This window comes from Tamandua tetradactyla, chromosome 2, assembly GCF_023851605.1.
Source record: "Tamandua tetradactyla isolate mTamTet1 chromosome 2, mTamTet1.pri, whole genome shotgun sequence".
Classification (NCBI taxonomy): domain Eukaryota; kingdom Metazoa; phylum Chordata; class Mammalia; order Pilosa; family Myrmecophagidae; genus Tamandua; species Tamandua tetradactyla.
This window is the reverse complement of record NC_135328.1, coordinates 162,152,409-162,177,587: the sequence shown is the minus strand read 5'-3', so window position 1 is coordinate 162,177,587 and position 25,179 is coordinate 162,152,409. Positions and strand designations below refer to the sequence as shown.

Sequence of the window (25,179 nt, the reverse complement as noted above, 5' to 3'; positions counted from 1 at the left end):
ATCTGGCCCTAGAACCATGGGATTAACAATGCCATCCAGACCAAAAGGGGAAAAAGAAGTGTAACAAATAAGGTATCAGTGGCTAAGAGAGTTCAAATAGAGTCGAGAGTCTACATTGGAGGTCACTCTTACACAAGCTTCAGTTAGACATTGCTACATACCATAACTTGCCAACCCCCAACCAAAACCATTCTTGTCAACCCTAAAGAATACCTAGGGCGTTTAGATGTAAGATTGTAGAAAGGTTCCATGCACTAGAGTAACTTTCCAGAAACCTACAACCTCCAAATGGGTCCCTGGACCAGATAAGACCTGAAATACAGAGAGGCCAGCCTCTCTAGAACATCAACTAGTTCCATCCCCCTATCCCATACTATTGACAGCCCCTTCCAACACGAACAAGTTAGAATGGCCATAGCCCAAATACCCCTAAAGAGAGAGAAAGACCAAAGGTGATGGTGCAATTATACAGAGAAGGTAAGGTTTAACAAACGAGTATGACTACTGAATCATTATGTTGATATTATTCCTAGTCTCCAGTATCTTCGTGCAGCTAGAAGTTAATTTAAGATTGTGGAATTGTAACCCATATCAAACTCTGAAATCTATTCTACAACTAATTGTTGCAGTATGCTTTGAAATTTAATGTTTTTTTGTAATTAAGTTATTTTTCCAAAAAAAAAAAAATGAGCCAATAACTATCACATTAAGGTATTCCATAAGATATAAAAATATTCATAAAGGCTTATTTCTCTGATCATCTGGTATCTTAGATGGTTATTTCTGATGATGCTAAATAATCCTTTATTTAAAGGAATTTACCTCTGAATAACTTTATATATCCTTTCTTTTTTAAATTAGTCATCTTTCATTTTAAAACAAAGACAGTACAAACAAACTGTGATTTGAAGGCTCATTTATTGTAATTCTAACAATATAGATCTTGTAACATAAGGTATGAAATTATCTTCCATATCTGCTATTACAGATATAAATACGCAGTAACACAACAAAGCAAAGATAATAAAACCTATTAGCAAATAAGAGTTGAAATAAAGTCTTTACATACAGAGTTTCTGAAAAAAAAGTTGCACATGACTGTCTTATCTACATTATATGGCAGTTTTCCAAACAGAGATTTATAGATCCTGTATTACAAGAGAGTCCCAGGATCACATATTTGTGGTTAACCATGGTTAATGCACGGAGGACAACAAATGGGCAGTAGGCAGGAAAAGGAGATTTGGACATACAGCCTAAAATATTCTTCACGTTATTTCTGAGCTCTAGTATTTTTTCTTAAAAATTCACATAAAAGTTTGTACTATATCTCATAATATTAATATCTGTTTTAATATTAAAAGGCATCCCTCTACCCCCAGTCTTCAAGTAAAACTGATATTCCATAATAAACCTCAAATAGGCTATAATTATACACACCCCAGCTTGAGACACATGAGTACAAAAATAACCAAGTCAACTGCTGAGGGGGGAGGTGCCAAGATGGTGGCGGAGCAAGGTGTGTAATTTAGTTCCTCCTCCAGAACAGCTGCTAAATAACCAGGAACAGTACAGAACAGCTCCTGGGGCCACATCAGTGAGCGGACACAGAGTGTACCCCAGTCTGGACCAGCTGGACCCATTGCGAGCTCACCCAGAACCGTGAGTTCCCCAAGACGCGGCAGCCAGTGCCCCTTCCCCAGGCTGCTTCGCAGAGGGGAAAGGAAAGAAACTTGACCAGCAGCAGGAGCTAAGTGCAACTAAGCTTCAAGTGTGGAATTAATTCAGAAACTCTGACTACTACAAATAGGCCCCTCGCTCAGGTAAACCTGGTTAAAGCAGAGGTTGCTGATTTTTGCCCCAGCGTCAAGGGGGCCGGGGCGATGGAAAAAGAAAAAAAAAAGAAACAAAGACTTTTGTGGCTGTGTTTCTACAAAGGCTTGACTGTCTTTGGATACAGTAGGGCTACTCAGGCTGCAACTGCCCCAGGTATAGGCAGAAACAAGCTTGTTTGAGAGCTTGTCTGCAGCCTGTGCCTTCCACAGGGGAGGGGTGAAGCCCAACTCAGGTGGAATCCCTCTCTTAAGGAATTCAGACACCAGGGCCTGGAAATTTGAAGCCATTAAAAGCAGTCTACAAACTCTCCTATGTTTCCACCACACCTCCAGCAGGGAGAGTCTGCCAAAGTTAAAGGTACCACATCATCTCATGCTGGTGGGACCTGCAGACAGACAAGCACCACATACTGAGCAGGATAAGAAAAACACAGAATCCAGAGACTTCACAGGAAAGTCTTTCAACCTGCTGGGTCTCACCCTCAGGGAAAACTGACGCAGGTGACTCCGTCCCCTGATGTGAGGCCAGTTTGGCCTGGGAAAATCCAGCTGGGGTCTATAATACCTAGGTAGACCCTCCTAAGGGTGGGGGAAAAAAGGCACCATACAGGCAGGGCGAGAAACAAGAAAACAAGAAACAAAAAATTCTGCTCTGTTAAACAAAACCTAAGCTAGTGGTCCAGAAAAAGCTGAATTGAATGTCAAAGAACAGACAGACAACAAATTCATCCAGCAAAAAAATCCTAGGTAAAAGAAGTGAAAACAATCTCCAGAATAAACTAATTAAGGTAATTAAATGCCTATACAGCAACAAAAAATAACAAATCAGACCAGGAAAATTGAAGATATGGCCCAGTCAAAGGAACAAACCAACAATTCAAATGAGATACAAGAGTTGAAACAATTAACTCAGAATGTACAAACAGACATGGAAAACCTCATCAAAAATCAAATCAATGAATTGAGGGAGGATATAAAGAAAGCAAGGAATGAACAAAATGAAGAAACCAAAAGTCTGAGAAAACAAATCACAGAACTTATGGGAATGAAAGGCACAGAAGAAGAGATGAAAAAAACAATGGAAACCTAAATGTTAGATTTTAAGTGGCAGAAGATAGGATTAGTGAATTGGAGGATGGAACATCTGAAATCCGACAAGCAAAAGAAAATATAGGGAAAAGAATGGAAAAATATGAGTAGGGATCCAGGGAACTGAATGACAATATGAAGCATACGAATATATGTGTTGTGGGTGTCCCAGAAGGAGAAGAAAAGAGAAAAGGAGGAGAAAAATTAATGGAGAAAATTATGACTGAAAATTTCCCAATTCTTATGAAAGACTTAAAATTACAGATCCAAGAAGTGTAGCGTACCCTAAAGAGAACAGATCCAAAGAGATGTAATCCAAGACACTTACTAATCAGAATGTCAGAGGTAAAAGAGAAGGAGAGAATCTTGAAAGCAGCAAGAGAAAAGCAATCCATCACATACAAGGGAAGCCCAATAAGACTATGCGTAGATTTCTCAGCAGAAACCATGGAGGCGAGAAGACAGTGGGACGATATATTTACATTACTAAAACAGAAAAACTTCCAACCAAGAATTCTATATCCAGAAAAATTGTCCTTCAAAAATGAGGGAGAAATTAAAACATTTTCGGGCAAAAAATCACTGAGAGAATTTGTGACCAAAAGATCGGCTCTGAAAGAAATATTAGAAGGAGAACCAGAGGCAGATACGAAATGACAGAAGAGAGAGGTGTGAAGAAGAGTGTAGAAATGAAGACTATCAGTAAAGGTAAAAAGAAGAAAAGTTAGATATGACACATAAAATCCAAAAGGCAAAATGGTAGAAGTAAGTACTACCCATACAGTAATAACACTAATTGTTAATGAATTAAACTCCCCAATCAAAAGACATAGGCTGACAGAATGGATTAAAAAATAGGACCCATCTACATGCTGTCCACAGGAAATGCATCTTAGACACAAGGATAAACATAGGCTGAAAGTGAAGGGTTGGGAAAAGATATTTCATGCAGATAACAATCAGAAAAGAGTAGGAGTAGCTATACTAATATCCAACAAATTAGACTTCAAATGTAAAACAGTTAAGAGAGACAAAGAAGGACACTATGTATTAATAAAAGAAACAATTCACCAAGAAGACATAACAATCATAAATATTTATGCACGAGCCAGAATGCTCCAAAATACATGAGGCAAACACTGCAAATACTGAAAAGGGAAAGAGACACATCTACCATAATAGTTGGAGACTTCAATTTCCCACTCTCATCAATAGACAGAACATCTAGACAGAGGATCAATAAAGAAACAGAGAATTTGAATAATACAATAAATGAGCTAGACTTAACATACATTTATAGAGCATTATACCCCACAACAGCAGGATATACCTTTTTCTCAAGTGCTCATGGATCATTCTCAAGGATAGACCATATGCTGGGTCACAAAGCAAGTCTCAATAAATTTTAAAAGATTGAAATCATACAAAACACTTTCTCAGATCATAAAGGAATGAAGTTGGAAATCAATAATAGGCAGAGTATCAGAAAATTCACAAATATGTGGAGGCTCAACAACACACTCTTAAACAACCACTGGGTCAAGGAAGAAATTACAAGAGAAATCAGTATATATCTCGAGGCAAATGAAAATGAAAACAAAACATACCAAAACTTATGGATGCAGCAAAGGCAGTGCTAAGAGGGAAATTCATTGCCCTAAATGTCCATATCAAAAAAGAAGAAAGGGCAAAAATCGAGGAATTAACTGTCCACTTGGAAGAACTAGGGAAAGAACAGCAAACTAACCCCAAACCAAGCCAAAGGAAAGAAATAACAAAGATCAGAGCAGAAATAAATGAAATTGAGAACATGAAAACAATTGAGAAAATCAATAAAACCAGAAGCTGGTTCTATAAGAAAATCAATAAGATTGATGGACCCTTAGCAAAACTGACAAAAAGAAGAAGAGAGAGGATGCAAATAAATAAGATCAGAAATGGAAGAGGAGCCATAACCAGTGACCTCACAGAAATAAAGGAAGAAATGACAGGATACTATGAACAACTTTATGCTAATAAATACGACAATGTAGATGAAATAGACAACTTTCTAAAAAGGCATGAACAACCAACTTTGACTCAAGAAGAAACAGACAACCTCAACAAACCAATCACAGGTAAAGAAACTGAATCAGTCATTAAGAAGCTCCCAAAAAAGAAAAGTTCAGGACAAGATGGCTTCACATTTGAATTCTACCAAACATTCCACAAAGAATTAGTACCAATCCTGTTCAAACGCTTCAAAAAAATTGAAGAGGAGGGAAAGCTACCTAACTCATTCTACAAAGCCAACATCACCCTCATACCAAAGCCAGACAAAGATATTACAAAAAAAGAAAATTAAAGACCAATTTCTCTAATGAATATAGATGCAAACATTCTCAACAATATTCTAGCAAGCCAAATCCCACAACACATTAGAAGAATTATACATCATAACCAAGTAGGATTCATCCCAGTTATGCAAGGATGGTTCAACATAAGAAAATCAATTAATGTAATACACCATATCAACAAATCAAAGCAGAAAAATCACATGACCATCTTGATTGATGCAGAAAAGGCATTTGACAAAATTCAACATTCTTTCCTGCTGAAAACACCTCAAAGGATAGGAATAGAAGGGAACTTCCTCAAAATGATAAAGGGAATATATGAAAAACCCATAGCTAATATCATCCTCAATGGGGAAGAACTGAGAACCTTCACCCTAAGATCAGGAACAAGACAAGGGTGTCCACTATCATGACTGTTATTCAACATTGTGCTGGAAGTTCTGGCCAGAACAATTAGATACTATATGTCAAAAACCACGAAAAAGCCACAGCAAAATTACTAGAGCTAATAAATGAGTACAGCAAAGTGGCAGGTTACAAAATCAACACTCAAAATCTGTAGTGTTTCTATACACTAGTAATGAACAATCTGAGGGGGAAATCAAGAAAAGATTCCATTCACAATTGTAACTGAAAGAATAAAATATTTAGGAGTAAATTTAACTAAAGAGACAAAAGACCTATACAAAGAAAACTACAAGAAACTGTTAAAAGAAATCACAGAAGACCTAAGTAGATGGAAGGGCATACCATGTTCATGGATTGGAAGACTAAATATAGTTAAGATGTCAATTCTACCTAAATTGATTTACACATTCAATGCAATACCAATTAAAATCCCAAAAACTTACTTTTCAGAATAGAAAAACCAATAACCAAATTTATCTGGAAGGGCAGGGTGCCCCAAATAGCTAAAAGTATCCTGAGAAAAAAAAATGAAGTCGGAGGTCTCATGCTACCTGACTTTAAGGCGTATTGTGAAGCTACAGGGGCCAAAACAGCATGGTACTGGCATAAAGATAGATACACTGACCAATGGAATAGAATAGAGTGTTCAGATATAGACCCTCTCATCTATAGACAATTGAAATTTGATAAGGCAGTCAAGCCAACTCACCTGGAACAGAATAGTCTTTCAATAAATGGTGCCTAGAGAACTGGATATCCATAGGCAAAAGAATGAAAGAGGACCCATATCTCAAACCCTATAAAAAAATTAACTCAAGATGGATCAAAGACCTAAACATTAGATCTAAGACCATAAAACTGTTAGAAAAAAATGTAGGGAAATATCTTATAAATCTTATAACAGAAGGTGGTTTCCTCGACCTTACACCCAAAGCAACAGCATTGAAGAAAGAAAGAAAGAAATGGGAATTCTTCAAAATTAAACACTTTTGCGCATCAAAGAACTTTGTCAAGAAAGTAAAAAGAAAGCCTACACAATAGGAGACAATATTCGGAAATGATATATCAGATAAAGGTCTAGTATCCAGAATATTTAAAGAGATTGTTCAACTCAACAACAAAAAGATAGACAATTCAATTACAAAATGGGCAAAAGACATGAACAGACACTTCTCAGAAGAGGAAATACAAATGGCCAAAAGGCACATGAAAAGGTGCTCAACTTCCCTGGCTATTAGAGAAATGCAAATCAAAACCACAATGAGATATCATCTCACACCCAACAGAATGGCCATTATCAATAAAACAGAAAATGACAAGTGCTGGAGAGGATGTGGAGAAAGAGGCACACTTATCCACTATTGGTGGGAATGTCAAATGATACAGTGGGAATGTCAAATGATACAACCACTGTGGAAGGTAGTGTGGCAGAAGCTAGGTATAGAACTGACATATTATCCAGCAATACCATTGCTAGGTATCTATTCAGAGGACATGAAGGCAAGAACACAAACATACATTTGCACACCAATGTTTATAGCCGCATTATTTACAATTTTCAAGAGATGGAAACAGCCAAAATGTCCATCAAGATGAGTGGCTAAGCAAGCTGTGGTACATACATACGATGGAATATTATGCAGCTGTAAGACAAAATAAAGTCATGAAGCATGCAACGATATGGATGGACCTTAAGGACATTACGCTGAGTGAGATTAGCTAGAAACAAAAAGACAAATACTTGTATGGTCTCACCGATATGAACTGACATTAGAGGATGAACATGGAGAATTTCAGTTGGTAGCAGAGACCATCAGGAGATAGAAACATGGTAGATACTGGGTAACTGGAACTGAAGGGATACAGATTGTGCAACAGAACTGATTGCAAAAACTCAGAAATGGACAGCACAATATTACCTAACTGTAAGACAATAATGTTAGAACACTGAATGAAGCTGAATGTGAGAATGATAGAGGGAGGAGGGCTGGGGGCATAAATGAAATCAGAAGAAAAGCTAGACAATAAAGACTGAGATGGTATAACCTAGGAATGCCTAGAGTGTATAATGGTAGTGACTAAATGTGCAAATTTAAAAATGTTTCTGCATGAGGAAGAACAAAGGAATGTCAATAATGCAGGGTGTTGAAAATAGATGGTAATTAATATTTTAAAACTTTAATGTACATGTGAGACAGGCAAAAAAATGTTTATTTGGTAGAAAATTTATATTTTGACTAGTGCATTTCCTAATATAACTTACGTGGACAGCTTAATCGAGCACTATAGTACAAAAGAAAGAAACGGGAACTCCTCAAAATTAAACACTTTTGCACATCAAAGAACTTTGTGTAGGGCATGAGATTTTGTAGGTTTGTCCAGAGTGATGCTCAGATAAATCCCAGAGGGATTTGAACAGTGAATAGGGAAGTATTTGCAGAGTCCCCTAGTGGGAATGGTGAGAAAGGGGGAAAATTCAACTTCCCTAAGTTGAATTCTTGATATTCTCACAAGCAGTGCAGACAACCAAAGTTATAGGCTGAGCCCCCAATCTTGGGGTTTGTTCATATGAAACTTAACACCACAAAGGATAGGTCAAGCCTGCTTAAAATTAGGCCTAAGAGTCACCCCCAAGAGAACCTCTTTTGCTGCTCAGATGTGGCCTCTCTCTCCAGCCAACACAAGCAAACTCACCACCCTCCCCCTGTCTATGTGGGACATGTCTCCCAGGAGTGTGGACCTTCCTGGCAACATGGGACAGAAATCCTAGAATGAGCTGAAACTCAGCATCAAGGGATTGAGAAAACCTTCTCGACCAAAACACAGAAGAGTGAAATGAGACAAAATAAAGTGTCAATGGCTGAGAGATTCCAGAGTCGAGAGGTTATCCTGGAGGTTATTCTTACGCATTAAATAGATATCACCTTGTTATTCAAGATGTAATAGAGAGGCTGGAGGGAACTGCCTGCAAATGTAGAGCTGTGTTCCATTGGCCATGTTTCTTGAACATGATTGCATAATGATATAGCTTTCGCAATGTGACTGTGTGATTGTGAAAACCTTGTGTCTGATGCTCCTGTTATCTATCTTATCAACAGATGAGTAAAACGTAAGGAATAAAAATAAATAACAGGGGGAACAAATGTTAAAATAAATTTAGATTGAAATGCTGTGGTCAATGAAAGGGAGGGGTTATGGTATGTATGAATTTTTTTCTGTTTTCTTTTTATTTCTTTTTCTGAATAGATGCAAATGTTCCAAGAAATGATCATGATGATAAATAGGCAACTATGTGATGACATTGTGAATTACTGATTATATATGTAGAACAGAATGATCAAAAGTTAAGAATGTTTATGTTTGTTTGGTGTTTTTTGGTAGTGTAAAAAAAATTTTTTTTTAATTAATTAAAAAAAAAATAACTAAGTTAAGCTTTATTTTCTTCCCGGAAAATGTTTTTGTTCAGTTAAAAGAGAGTAGATGATTGATGTATGGGGAATCCATTCTAGTATTTAACACCTATGTCCAAATGAGACTACGTCAGACATATTTTATGTACAGGCTAGAGCTCATTACTTATATTAAAATATAACACCAAATTTTACTTAGATATTTGAAAGTTCTATATAATTATGTTCCCCAAACACAAGCAGTACATAAATGAATCCAAAATATCAAAACTATGTGGGTGAATACAGCAGAGACTGCCTGAAATATTAAGGACCCAGACCAAAACTACACCTTTCTGAACACTGCAATTCATTCAAGTTTTCAGACAATTCTTCACAATTGTAAAAGTTTTATTCCTACTAACCAGACTTTAGAACCATGTTAGCATTTACAGTCCTTAAGTTCTAATAATATTTTAACATTTCTATAATGCAAATATTTAAAATGAAAAGATATGATATAGAGGAAACAGACAAGGTGTCTAAGGTTTTCTCTTAGGAATACTATTTGCTTTATAGGATGTTTTTGAGCTATCAATATTTTGTCTTATTTTACTGTCTGAAATTTAGTGGAAAACACAAGTACCTCTTTAAAAGAAAAACAACTGAAGAGATACTAGGGAGTTTTTATAAATAAACATTTGTATAGTATTAAATGGACTATAAAATATTTTCATTACAAAAACTTTTAACAATAGGACATTATGCTTGAATTAAAGAACTATTTCTATTTATTAATTGTTTATTCTAAATATTATTGTTGTTAACTAGGATGTTTATATTCTGCTTACCTTATTTTTAAAGTATTGTCTAGCATAACTCTTCACTTGTAAAACAGTACGACTTCTAATTAGCTTTGCAATTTTGGTCCACCTTCGGCCATATTTAGCCTATGTTATCAAAACGGAAAAAAAATGCCTTTGATTAATTTACCTGTCAACATTCCATGTAACTGCCATATTAAAACAGCAACAATAACAAAAAGAATGACCCATCTTTATTTTATAAAACTACAATACCATATAGATTCAGCTCTTAAAATCAAAGCCTACATTCTTCTTTTGGAACATGGGCTTCTGAAAACTGACCAAAATGATTAAGATACTCATTTTTAAAATAGTTATCTAAATGAAGATCCATCACATCTTTTACTTAACACTACGCACTCATATCACATATTATGAGGTTTTGAAGTCTAAGACAACTTTTTAAAACGTTTGAAAGCGAGGCAGGTTGCATTTTCCATTTACAGGATCAACTGCGTATACTCTGACGTTAAGTTCAAAATAACATTTCGTTTTCCCCCAAATTCCATCTTTTGCAATATCCATTATATGTCTCATAGACGATATCTTTATTCTATACCAATATTACAGTGCAGTGTACAGACCCACAAGATTGAATCACAAATGACGCACCCCTGCGGCGAACACCTCCCCACACTCCTCTACTGTCAAAGGCTTGCTAAACACCGAAGCTATGGAAATAAACTTAGCACATAAGAGAGTTTCTGCATGTTCTGAAGTACAGAAAGAAGCTCATATAACTTTACAGCTAAAAGGGATTTTTTGGTATTACATTTAACTATTATTTGATTCATAAATCCTCTTTACAACATCCCATACAAGATATTCTCTACTTTTAAAATTAGCTCTACAATTCTAATCATTTAGAATTCTTCCAAAATAATGGGGGAAAAAAACGAAAAACAGCCACAACTCAGGAAAGCTGATACAGGGCCAAATCTATAGGTCAAGCAGTCAGGCCTAACAGTACCAAATCTTCTTCAAGGATTTGATCCAAATAATAAACCTTAATTTACGTACTTACGTAACTAATTTTTGTTCATTAGAGACTGTCACAAATGGACAAAATTTTAAAAATGAAAGCACTTCTGGAAAAATTATTAATAAGCATAAATGAATTATTTAAGGTTGCTTCTAACTAATACCTAGCCAGGACCGACTTACGGAAGAATGAGTTACCATTACTGTGGAATGGAAAATAAATAACTTGGTAACCTGAAATACTTGTGGAGACAGAAGAGATCTGGATAAAGTATGACCAGCTGAGGAGCGGACATTAAAAAAACGAGCAGAGAAAACATTTCCCAATTTCAAAATAGTACAAAGCCACCACCTAATGCCCCCAAAAGAGAAGGTAAAATCTCCCTTCATTCTTCAGTGCCATATAATCCTCTTCTTCCAAGCCTGAGACAATACTGTTTATGTGTAAGCTATATCAATGGTTAAAAAGAATGGGGACACATCCAAGAGTTCTATGTTTTTGGTGAAAAAAATACCCCAAATTTAAAACATCTATGTACACAAAGATCTATATATATATATCTATATAAATAAATACACATTTGCTTATATATGGACAACATGTATATGAAAGGACATACAAAGAACAGATGATATTGTTACTTCAGACAAAGGGAAGTGACTGAGACAAAAAGAGCGAGACATAACATCCTATAACTTTAGGTACCTTATGAACTCTGAACCATGCAAATGTGGTCCCTATAACTATACCAACAATAACAATCTAAAAATGAACGTTAAGTTGACAACCTGTCCTCTGTCAGCAGATACAAATATAGCCTTTGACAAGAAACAAACCCCGAAGCTGTCAGCAACCTTAAATAAATGACTGGTCACAGTATTTATACCATATAAAAATATGTGGAATATCAATATGACACATCAACAGATTAGGGGGAAAAACCTCAGGAAGAGATAAAGCCCTTAAGATATTTTATGTATTTATATGAAAAGATCACGGAATATATAGATATTATGGTGATGACAAACTATAAAAACACCAACATTTTATTTTTCACCATCTTTAGACATGTTAACAATGATTATTTCAATTAACATTCTTGATTCGTACATAAACATTATGTAAATATTCTATATATGTAATATAAAAATATACATAATTTCAGAATTAATTAGGACAATACCAGGTAACCTGCATATTAAAGGAAAAGATATGAATTATTCTTAATAGTAAAAATAATTTCCTGAGTATTTTGTTAAAGGTTGCTTCATTAAGGAGTACTTTTCATTATTAGAAACTGGCATATATGTAACCTGTGGACATTTAAATAGATCTTAATTTAACTTCATGCAAAAGAAATGTTTCTGCTCTTCAATTACATCCAGTAAGATAATTACATTTTGTATACACAATGCCAAACATCTGAATAAAGAACTCAGCTGATCACCCAGACAGTTCCACTTTGTTTTGTTTGAAAGAAAACATCATACAACTATATAATTTTGCTTTTTAATTGAAGTTTGATATCATATGGACAAATGAACTTAATTTCTTAGGTTTTATTAATAGAAAAAAACTGAAAACTATTTAAATTATCAATCCAAATCTACCTCAGTATTTTAGTAATTTAGATATGTTAAGAAAATTCTCTGTTCTACTCTACAAACAATATAAACTATAGAAAACTTAAAGGTGATATCACTGTAATTAAAAAGAAATTTCAGTCTTTTTAAATTAATTTAATCTTATAACTCTATCAATATTTGTTTCTAGAATCATTTTACTATAAATTAAAAATTGCTCTATTTACCAGCCCTTGTTCAAACAGCTCTTTTTCTTCTATGGTCCACTTTACTGAGTAACTGGCTGTTTTTGTAGGAGACTGTACCCTGAGGGGAAAAAAAGGAATTGCAAAAAAAAAAATTCTGAAATGGAACATTCCATATTTATGCAGCTAAAGGTTATAGAAAGCCATGGGCTATATATCCAGTACTTTGAGTCTAAGAATTAAAAAAAAAAAAGGCTGCAGCCTCTACCTGGGGAGAGAGGTTTACCCTGTTTTGCACACTTCTCTAGCTCATGACAGGTGTCCCAAAAGATATAATCCTTAGGTCTGAGTGAGGATAACACTAAAAAATATCCAAGGAAGTCAGTGTGATTAACAAATAGACTTCCTTAGATTAGATACAAAGCAGCAGGCATTAATTAATACATTTTCAAATTCTCAAAGTCATGTAAGAGTTTAAGCTGGTTCTAGATATATTATCTCTTTGATTCTTCCAAAGCAAATGCATGTAAATACTGAATCACAAAAGAAATAAAAATTGTATTATACTTTCATCTTTTAAAATTCAGTATCTTAAGAAATCAAAAATAAAATAGAGATGGTTATTAGTTTAAGTAAGCCATTAATTTTTCAGTTAACTTCATTGTTTTGTTATTGTTTATTCAGCAAAATACAAAAGCCAAAGGTTGCTCAGTGCTCAAGCTCTTGGCAATTCTAAGTCTGCATGATGAATTCAGTTTTAAGTCCACCCTTTCACTTTTAAGGTACCATGAATGTGCATGTTTATAAGCACTAAATGACATCAAATGTTCTATAAGTCTAGGGAAAGAATTTTATAAAAATGGCTTACTTAGCTTCTCTAGATAATTTTTGAAAGTCTAAATTCAAATTAAATTTTTAAAAAATAATTTAAAATTAATTGACAGAACAACAGAAATCAAGTCAATTCATAAGAAATTATTTAGCAGCTTCTTGAATTTCCCCATAAATCCCTAGGAAATCATCTTTTCCATAACCTGACGGAATGGCCAGCTCAGGATCATAAAATAAATTCTGGCAAATAAATAACATGACAAAATTATATTGGTTACATTCAAAAATCTGTTCAAGAAACTGTGATTTTATATTTACTTTATATTTTTGTATAACCCAATGTCAAGAGGACTTTTTCACAGGACAACTATAATTTCTTTCTTAAATTGTCCCCTTAATTTCTAACAAATCTAAAAGATTTAGAAAATATAAAACATAGTACATACATGATTTTTCCTGTTTTCTGCAGACTGCACCACATAAAAAAAGAAAACAAGGAAGTTTATGAAGAAGTTTTTAAAACTGCAATTCAGGCTTTTAAAAATATTATAAATTGATTTTACCTTTTCATGCATTTTGTATCATCTTCCTTTTGATCCAGCCAGAATTTTTCTGGAAGTGGTTTTTTAGATAGATAATACCTGTGTAATTATTAAAGAAATTTTTAAAACAGTAATAAATTCATATATAATTTGTATGTGACATATAAAGTAGGCACTCACATACTCAAGAAAGTCATGCATGAATTCTAGCTGAACCATTTCCTCACAAATCCTTTTCCAAGTCTGTAAAAATTATGATAAAAATGTTAATAATTCAGAGTTGATATATGGATTAAATAAGATATTATGTGTGAAATCACACAACACAGTACCTATACAAAATGTGTGCTAAATAAATGTAGTTTCTCTAATCTTCCCTATTAGAAATGGCTAAGAGAAGAAATATCTTCAATCTTTTATTTAAATCTTTTTTCTAAAACACATGAAGAGTATAACGATAAATTCAATTAATTGACTATTTAGGTCAAATTTATTAGGCATCTAAGGAATTTTTCTCTATAACTTCTTAAAACTAGCCTACTGTTATGTCAGATTAATCTGAGATGTACTTCATTCAACAAACAGTTATTGACTACACAACATGTGTGTCAAGCACCAGGTTAGGTTACAAAGTACTGAGGACAAAATATAAGAAAACACTGTCCCTGTCCTTTAGAAGCTCTTATTCTCATTATTTGTTTCCAAATCTGGAAGTGAACAGTGATTACCTCAATGCTCATTAATCTAGAATCATACTGTTCAGTACAGTAGCCACTGGCCACAAGTGACTACTGAGCACTTGTAATGTGGTTGGTACAAATTGAAATATATTGTGGGTATAAAACACACCTACAGTGTATTTCAATTTTGAGGATTTAGTACTAAACCAGGAATGTAAAATATCCCACTAATAATGGTTTTATATCCATTATATATTGAAATGATATTTTAAATATCTCAGGTTAAATAAAAGATTTTTAAAATTAATTTTATCTGTTTCTTTCAATTTTAAATATGGCTACTAGAGAATGTTAAATTATTTATATGGCTTACATTGTATTTCTACCAGAAAGCAATAATCTAGACAATAACTGCAATGTTTGGGCAGAGTTAGGGAATAAGAAAGCATAAAAGATATTAGTTAATCTATAATTAAAGGTACAAAGACATTCCAAAATAGACACAGCAATAACTGGGAATAAAGGGAACAGAGAAATTCTAGTTTAAAAAAGGGGTCCATGAAATATAGATGAAAGAGTTAAAAATAAATCATTAGTTATTAGACTATTACTAAAAGTCTGATCTTTATAAATCAGAAATTAGAAACCATATTATTCAACCAAAGAAGTTAAGTTGCCAATATTACACACAGATGAAAGAAACCAGGCCAAGAAGCAGTAGTAAAATCACAGACAAAGATCCATAATTTCTGAGGGGAGGGGACTCCATCCTGTCGTATGTTTTATGCTTTTTACTTATATTCCTCCCACACAACATCTAAAAATTGGTAGAATAAGAACTTCTACATGTTTTAATCCTGTCTTTTGACAAATTAACATCTCTGGGTTTCAACCTATATAACTTGAAAATAGAGGCTAGGACTAAGTGCTCTTGAATTGGAACTAAAGGTTATAAATGATTTAAACATTCTATAAATGTTTACTCTATTTATATGGTACAAAGAGTTGGCTGATAATAGTAATTCAATTAAAATACTGAATCAGAACTTAGACTGTAGCAATGAAACAGGATTTGAGGAAAAAATGCTGCTTTCTATTAAAAGAAGGTAACATGATATAACAGTAGTCTGAAGTCAAATAGAATCCAATTGACTACTTCATTTAATAATTAACAGTAGCTCCTTTTGTAATTTTTGCATTTATAGGTTTTTAATCCCAAAACCTCTAAGTTCCTCATAATCATTAAAGGATACTCTTCTTCCAGCAACATTTTCTCAATGACAGCTCTGTTCTCCTCACTGATGGTGCTATCCAGAGTCCAAGGCTATTAAAAAGAGAAGAAATTTGCTTTTTATTTGTTTTTAAAAATTATCTTCTATGTTTTATCAAATAAAAACACATGATATGCCAATTACAAATAATAACAGCTACCATTTACTGAGTATGCAGACATTTTTTTTATTTCCACAAAAACAGCATGACATAGGCATTATTATTTCATAGATACACCCATAGCATTACTAGCCTTTAAGTGGAATAACAAAGACTTGATAGGTAAATCTGTTTAATTCCGAAGATTTATACCCTTATCCATGATAAAGAAATAAGGGTTAGCAGATAAGAGTCACTACTAGGTGACAACTACTTTGCTAAACAACCAAAAATTACCACAATTTCATTTTTTTCCTTAGAGCAGGACTATATCTACCTTGATTATAACTATCTCCCAAATCTGGTCTAGTATTTGGGACACAGTAAACACTCAATAAATAACTGCTAAATGAAGAAATAAACACTGCAATGATTCCCAATTTTTGGGTGAAGAAACAGATTCACAAATGAGAGCAAGGATTTGTTTCTAAACAGCTACGCCAAAGTTTTCTCATGGGCCATTTTTCAAGGTCAAAAGAAATAAGAAGTTTCTTCATTTTTAAGGTAATTCAATATATTATTTCTGTGACAACAGAGAACAAACACCAAGTCCAAAAAAGAGGCACTCTGGGATATGAATAATAGCTTAGTATACCTGATATTTTCAAAAACTACTTACAATGAGGCCATTATCAGTTCTCCAGGAAGAATCAAGATAGTGATCTTGTTGGAAAATAGATGGTGTATTTTCATCACTTCTGCAATAAATAAACACATGTGGTATTATATGAGATAACGGATGTAAGTATTACAGCACAGTGACTGGCAGGTTATAGGCATTAAGCAAGTATTTACTCTCCTTCTTCCCTGAAACAGACTTACATTGCAGAAATGCCTGCTCCACCTCTTTAGCCTATGAAATACACGATTTCTGTAAGCCACCTGTCTCAATTGCTGAACAATAACTGTTCACTTTTTTTTGTTTGCCAAGAATATACAACTTGACACAGCAACCACAAAAGGCTCTGTGATCGTGAATCAACACTCCATGTTTTTTCTGGTGAGTATTCATGCGTATATAGGAATTCAATTTTGCAATTAATACTTTTAGGTATATCTGAACTGTAAAATCCCAATCAGTAGCATTATTGGAATGAATAACAAAACCAAACCCAAAAAAAAGGCAAATGGTAGAAGAACCAAAACAGAAAGTCTAAGGGTAGTAGAGTGAAGAGCTAAGGGGGGAAAAAGCCATGTTTTAATAAGAACCCTTATAATAAAAAAATTTAACTTTGCTTATTTGGGAGCTTTTCTCTGTTTTAGAGGGTTAATCTTTGTTAACTCACTCCTTTCATGGAACTAATATGATGTCTTCAAAGGCATATTTGCTCACTTCATATGCAAAAAGGCTAAGTTTTGGGGATTCAATCTAAATGTAATATTTGCTTTTGTATGCCTTGAAGTTATAAAGTTTCCTGTTAAAGTTAATGACTTTTTCCAGAGCTAATCTACTGGTAAGAATTTTATACCTTTAAGACTGTAAAAACCTATCAACAGGTTTGCACATTTGAATCTTTAACTAGTCCTAGAGTAATTCTAATAAATTATGATGCTAGTGGATGCCCTATAAACAACTAAAAGCAGTAATTTCTCTCAAGTACTGAGGACAAATTAGTTTAAACTCAAGTATCAACTCTGATCTAAAGAGGCTATCAGAATTCCTAAATAGAGGACTGAGACTAGCATCAGCAAAAAGAAACATTTGATCAATTTTCTGCATCCGGCAAGGGTACACAGAACGGGACTAATACCACTTCAAATATACTGCAGATATCTTTTCACAAATTATTCCACAATAAAAAGTATCAGCAATATCACATCTCTGGTATATGCATTGGGATATTTTCCCTGAATCTCTATAGACACCACAAATCAACATGTTCAAACCTGAACTTACCTTTCTTTTTAATCTGTTACTCTTCCACTGCTGCCTCAGTCAATGGCACTTACATCTCTCCAACTGTGAAAGCCAGAAATCTAAGCCTATTCTTTTCCCCTTACAACTCACATTCAATTTGTCATCAATTCTGTCGCTTCTTCCTTTTTCAAATCCAGCTTTTATTATATCCACACTGACCTCTGAGGTCCCTTAGTTCTAGATTTTATAATTTTTTAGGTAAGTACAAGAGATAAAGCAGACAAGCCATCATCTGCCCTCCTCCATCCTTCTCTACTTACTATTATCTGACACATCTGCCACATATATGCGTTATATTTGCCACATACATCATAAATACAGGTGTGTGTTATTTATGTTTGTTCATTGTCTTAACCAATAATGTTAGTTCTAAGAGAGGAGGGACTTAGTTTTTGAAAGCTACTATATTCCTAGAGTTTGGTATACAGAATGTTTTCAATCAATATTTGCTGTATGAATGAATGAACAAGATAAGTGTGGCGTGGATCACACAGATCTTTAGGAGTTACAGATGAGGATTTTGTCATAAAATCCAGTGAGGGATTGAAGTAAATAAAGTGATCAGATTTGGATGTAAGGCAGCTTTAACTTCAGGAAAGAATAAAAGGGGCCAAGGAAACAAGGAGCAGTTACAAGGAAGTGATTATAAAAATACTGGAGAGAAGTGGTAGTAATCTATACTTAAGGAACAAGCAGTGAGAAGAAATGAATACATTTGAGAGGACACATATTGAATCAGCAGGTCCCAAGTAACTAATAGGGTTGGGTGAGTGGAAAGAGGGAGGTAAGGAAAAGGGATAAAGTCTAGGTCTATGCCTTGGGTGACTGGTGGATGCTGGCGCTATTTAACTAGGGGATGCTAGAGAGGCAAATTTGGTGAGGAGGGAAAAATGATAAGCTGAGGTGTCTGCTGGACATCCAAATAGAGATCTATTTTGGGAATTGGGTAAGCTGATCTGAAGCTCAAGAAAGAGATTTGGTTTGGTGACAGATTTAGAAAACATCAGCACATATTTGTTGAACATATGAAACTGCGATTTTTGTAGGCCAAAAATGGTAGAATTGGGGAAATTTCATATGGTTCAACCAGAAGTTGAAGCCTTGAGATAGTATCACCTGAGACTGTGTGAACAGTGCAGAGAAGTCCTAAGACAAAACCATTTGGGAACACTATGACAAGCATAAGAAAAGGAGAATGAGAAGGAATAGTAGGAAAGAAAGGTACCTTGGTACCTACCACTAAGCAAGTGCTAAAAAAGTGTATTTTATATTAATGTTCCAATGTTTCACACATGCTATCATCAGTTGTTAAGTATATACTTCAGGGGACACCATCCACAATAAATCCCAAATGACTGAAGCCCCAAAACTATGAGGCTCCATGTTCCATGATATAATGGTAATGATCTTCCCTGGAGTTACGTGAGGTAATGGCTCTGACCATTAGGAACCAATAATCTTTGAAATCCTGTTTATAGGAGGCTGATATAATCACAAGTGCACCAGCAGAATTAAGGCCCAAACAGTGGAGGAAGAAGGAAAGGGGTGGGGGTGGGAGTGGGGGATTTAACACAACCAGAAAAATAAAGAAGAATCTATGGTAGAAGAATGGTCTACAGTTAATGCCTTCAGATGATCTTTATTTAGTACTTCCAAGGCCAATTAATTTCTTTCTGGGCTGCAAAAGAATTCTTGCCCACCCACCTCATGGACTTGTGAAAAGTAAATTAAATCAAGTACACAAAAGCATTTGGTCAAGTTTTAAACAACACAACTGTGAACAATTACTGTTATTAAAGACTTCCTACTCATATGCATACTTTGGGCTTCTTTCCTCAAAAATTTGATGTAAAATTACTATATGAGTTGAATTATCTCTCACATTTTTATACGGCTTTAGAGTTCAGGAAACACTTTTATATCCATATCTTGCCCCTCATGGCCAGGTTGTACTCTTCTCCCCATTTAACAGTGGTTCTGATAATAGGTTGAACCATATGAAATTGACATTTTACAAAAAAGAGTAAAAAATGGTTGAATACTGGCAATTTCATATGGTTCAACCTAACAGATTAATGAAGATTTTCAGTTAAAACAACATCGCTAGCTGGGTTTAGAGCTAAGGTTTTCTGATGTCCAGGCCAGTCTTGACATCTTCCACTACTAAAATTATATTCTAGAAGAACACTTTTTAAATGATACGTATTGATCTCAGTAAGTGGAAAAAGTAACGCATCAATAGACCAGATCTTCCAAGCTGAAGGTTGCTGTTTAAAACCACACTGGGCTGTTCTGCGGAAATTATTATTAAATAAACTGTGATTCCTCACCGCGTCCTCACGCTACCATCCCGAAGGTAATCGGATAGCCAAACACATTTACAGAGCCCCTACAATATGCAAAAACATTTCATAATAGTTTCATTTGATCCTCAACAACCCCATGAGGTACATATCACGATTATCAGTTTACACATGAGAGGTCTGAGGCTAGACAAGTGTCTTGTCCAAGGTCACACTGCTAGTAGCTGGTAGTGTTAGTAAACGCAGAAAGCAAACTCAGAACTGTCCAACTCTAAAACCCTGACTCTCCTGACTCTCCCTCTCAGGTAGTTTATTCTCCATATGGAGAAGAAACGTGTTCTCGCCCAAGGTTACAAGGCTTGAGAGTAATGGCACGAGGGTCCCTGCATTGAGGTCCCGTTCAGGACCCGCCAGGAACCGCCTCGGTTCCATTGGCGGGCAGTGGGACTGAGGATACCGGGGAAGATTCTAAAGCGAGGAGGAAGGAAGAAGGCACCTAACGCTGGAACGAGTGCAATATGCCAGGCGAAGTCGGCGCCCTCACAAGCACCCGGTGAAAAGCGAAAGAGGAGTCTCGAAACTAGCCCCGAATAGTCGCCCGCTAGGGTGAGGACACATGGGTTGGCGCGACGGGCGGCGCCACCAGAACCACAAGCCCCGCCGCCAGGAGACCCTGGCCTAGCGGATGGTCTTCCGATGCCCCGTGCCTTGCCAGGTCCGTGGGCTTCCCAGTGTCCTCTCCTCGCATCTGCGCCCTCTTCCCGCCGCCCGGTAAGAATCGTCTCACAGCCTCACCCTGTCTGTGCCGCCGCTGCCACTACGTCCCCTTCGATATCCACATCCGCCTCCTCAGCCGCCATGATGGGGCCGGACCGGGTCCTGTCCTCCCGAGAGATCCCGCGAGAGGTGGAGGACCCGGGGGCGGGACCGGATGCGTCAAGGGGAGGGGTTGAAGTCCCGTCAAGCCCCTCCTGGGCCAAGGAGGCGTGGCTTCCAGAAGGAAAGTCCCGGAGGCGTGTGGTTTAGTTCTTTTACGTTTTAAATGTCAGGATCCTTGGGAAGTGTCCCTGCCTTGGGCTTTTGAGAGCTGATGTTCTTGGACAAATTTTTTGGCAGTTCCCTTCTATCATTTGTAAAAGAGGAATAGCAGCAAATACTTTAATGGCCTGATGAAAAGTTGGAGCTAGGCTATACTCGGGGAACTGTGAAGGTGGCAAATGTGAAGAAGTCGTATCTGCTGGTTATTTACGTTTGCGCTTTCACGTATGCTTTCTCTCTCTCTTTTAAAAAGAGATGTAAGTGCTGAACAAACTCTATTTTAAAATATATAACCTAATGATTGCATCATTTATTTTGTAGCGATCTTAACAATTAAAAAATCACTCTCAAATGACCATTAATCGTTACAGTAACCCATTGAGATAATGGCTAGTATCGTCAATCACACAATAGATGAGGAAACTGAGACTTAGTTTCCCAGTTGCTAGAACGAATACCATACAATGGTTTAGCTTAAACAACAGGAATTTATTGGCACTCAATTTTGGAGCTAGGAAAAGTCCATAATCTATGTGCAAGCAAAGCAATCCTTTCTCCCCAGAGACTATCATGTTTTGGACCTGCTTACTGGTGTCTTGGGTTTTTTTGTTTGTTTGTTTTTTGTCTCTTCCATCACGTGGCAATTTCCTCTCTTTCCTCTTTTGGTTTCTAGCTTTTTTTGTGTCCAATTTCTTTATCTTATAAGGACTTTAACCGTAGTGGATTAAAACATCCTCATTCAATTTGGGCTCACCTTAACTAATAAAATCTTCAAAGATCCTAATTACAAATGGTTTGCACCACAACAGGGATTGGGACCTGAAAATGCCTTTGTTGGGGGCATGGTTCAATCCTCAACAGACTCAAAAAGGTCAACTGACTTTCCAAGGATACATAGCTAACGAAGACAGAGCTGGAAACAGAATCTAGGCCTTTCTGATTCTTTACTGAGTGTTTACCTTGTACAAATCATGTTGTTAGGCATTGTAGAGGACAAAGATCATTTCTCTCAAAGAATGTGTGACCTCTCAAGAAATTATATATTTCATATATATATATATATATATATGCCTTAGTATCTAGCACTCTCACAATTTAATTATATATTTTATTTCTTATATATGTATATATATATATATGCCTTAGTATCTGCCACTCTCACAATTTAATTATTGGTTCACTTATTTGCCTCCCCTGTTGTCAGTGAATTCCTAAGGCAAAGACTGAGTCTGTCAGTCCTTATACTACCGACATACAGCATGATGTCTGATACATAATAGGTACTCAAAAAATATTTAACAGATGAATGAATGAAGGAATCAATTAATGAAATGAGTTCCTTTCCCACAGTATTCTCAATTAGTCTTTTCTCACCTTTGTGCTCAGGGCATAAAATAAGCTGTACTATAAATGCATTACATAAGATATATATACATGCACATAGGCTATATAATGTATACATATATGTGATACATATAGTTTATGTGTATGAATGTAATTGTAAGGTGATAAGATATATGCATTTTCAATTTTATTAGAAGTTGCCAATACTCAATCCCAAAGCAGAATATAAATTCTAATTACTCCACTTGTTTACCAATACTTGATGCAATCAGATTTCTGAATTTTTGTCAATTTGAAAGATATAAAATGGTATCTTATTGAGATTTTAATTTGTATCTTCCTACTTAAATAGGGTTGATAATTTAACTTATATGGATAGTTTAATTGAACACCGTAAGTGCATGGAACTTTGAATAGGGCATGAGATTTTGTTGTTTTGTCCAGGTTAGTGTGATGTCTCTATAAATCCCACAGTGATTTGAACAGTGAATAAAGAAGTATTTGCAAAGTCCCCTTGGGGGAATGGTGAGAAAGGGGTAAAATTCAACTTCCCTATTTGGAGAATTCCTGATATTCTTGCAGGCAGTGGAAACAACCAAGTCAATAGGCCAAGCCCTCAATCTTGGGGTTTGTGCCTATGAAACTTATCCCCACAAAGGACAGGCTAAGCATACTTAAAATGAGAGTCACCCCCAGAGAACCTCTTTTGTTGCTCAGATGTGGCCTCTCTCTCTCTCTCTCTCTCTCTCTCTCTCTCTCTCTCTGCCAACATGGCAAGCAAACTCACTGCCCTCCCCTTCTCTATGTGGGACATGACTCCCAGGGGTATAAAACTCCCTGGCAACATGAGACAGAAATCCTAGAATGAGCTGGGACTTAGCATCAAGGGATTGAGAAAAACTTCTTGACCGAAAGGTGAAGAGAGAAATTAGAGAAAATAAAGTGTCAGTGGCTGAGAGATTTCAAACAAAGTCAAGAGGTTATCCTGGAGGATATTCCTATGCATGATATAGATATTCCCTTTTACTTTATGGTGTATTGGAGTGGCTAGAAGGAAGTGCCTGAAACTCTAGAGCTGTGTTCCAGTAGCCATGTTTCTTGAAGATGATTGTATAATGACATAGCTTTCACAATGTGATTAAGTGTGCAAACCCTGTGTCTTATGTTCCTTTTATCTATGGTATGGAAAGATGAGTAAAAAATATGGATAAAACATAAATAAATAACAGGGGAACAAAGATTAAAATTAATTGAGTAGATTGAAATACTAGTGGTCAATGAAAGGGAGTGATAAGGGGTATGGCATGTATGAGTTTTTTCTTTTTATTTTTTTCATTCTTCTTCTGGAGAGATTCAAAGGTTCAAAAAATTGGTCATGGTGATGAATGCACAACTATTGGATGATATTGTTAGCCATTGATTGTAACCATGTCAAGAATGTTCATATGTCAAGAATGATCGTATATCAAGAATGTTGGTATGTTGGTACATTGTTTATAAGACAAATATTTAAAAAAAAGAAGCATGATGTCTATAATCTACACTCAAGTGTTCAAAAAATAGAACAATATGACAAATGTGGCAAAGTGTTCAAATTGGTAGTTTTGGGTATCTGGTAGGTAGGGATACATTGGAGTTCTCTTTATGGGGATTGCATTACTTTTGTAACTTTCCTGTAAGTCTGAAAGTATTTCCAAATTAAAAGTTTTTCAAATCCCCCACCCAAAAAATGTGTAGCAATAACTATGTAAATGCAACTTGGTGATTAATAAAAGTGCAAACATAAAAAAAAGAAGTAAGGTTGACAAATGTTTTCCTTACTTTATTGTCCATGAAGGCCAAATCTTCTGTGAATTGCCTATTTGCATTTTTGCCCAATTTTTTATTGTTTGTTTTCTTATTCATTTGTTGGGATTTCTTAATGTTTTGAATACCAATATTTTTTTCTTTATGTGGACTATAAATATCTTCTCCCAGTCTAAGGCTTGTCTTTTCGGTTTTTTGATACCTTTTGGGTGTTTTTTAGGTATAGGAATTTTTTATTAAAATTTTAATGTCACCAAGTTTATTAATGTCATCCTTTATAATTTTTATTTTTTGTGTCTTGTGTTGTAAAAAAAAATGCCAAGTTTCACCCTGGAAACTTTCAGATATATGTAAGTCTTTCATGCTTCATCAAAATATTATTTTAATATTTGCTGTTAAGATAACTCCTCTGGATGATAAAGCTTAAGAACTTTAAGAATAGATTCAGCAAACAATGCTTATTAAGAAAGTCAGTGTGATGTTCAGGCAAGGATACTGCCTTGGATCAAGGCCTTACCTCCATCCTTGTCCTAACTTGACCTTGTAAAAATAAAAATCTGTGAATCTCTGTTTATCTAAGCAATGATAAGCATTGCTAAGATAATTCCTAAGT

The 25,179-nt window shown here is 35.4% G+C and overlaps 1 protein-coding gene across 6 annotated transcripts in view; it reads right to left on the bottom strand.

Annotated features, from left to right (window-relative positions):
• The window catches only part of MYSM1 (Myb like, SWIRM and MPN domains 1), a 58,010-nt gene extending 36,729 nt beyond the window's left edge, over window positions 1–21,281 (bottom strand). For 2 of the 6 annotated variants that reach the window (XM_077149496.1, XM_077149497.1), the window contains exons 1-7: window positions 21,174–21,281; window positions 16,777–16,855; window positions 15,980–16,050; window positions 14,068–14,145; window positions 13,951–13,974; window positions 12,716–12,794; window positions 9,909–10,007 (exon numbers count right to left, since the gene is read on the bottom strand). In XM_077149496.1, coding sequence (XP_077005611.1) covers window positions 9,909–10,007; window positions 12,716–12,794; window positions 13,951–13,974; window positions 14,068–14,145; window positions 15,980–16,050; window positions 16,777–16,855; window positions 21,174–21,238 — 495 coding nt within the window. In that variant the 5' untranslated portion in view covers window positions 21,239–21,281. Of the gene's footprint in view, window positions 1–9,908; window positions 10,008–12,715; window positions 12,795–13,950; window positions 13,975–14,067; window positions 14,146–14,226; window positions 14,726–15,979; window positions 16,051–16,776; window positions 16,856–18,054; window positions 18,713–21,173 lie in introns of those variants that run through there. The other 4 variants (XM_077149498.1, XM_077149500.1, XM_077149499.1 and 1 more) reach the window with 4 other exon arrangements.
• Between the last annotated feature and the right edge of the window lie 3,898 nt (window positions 21,282–25,179).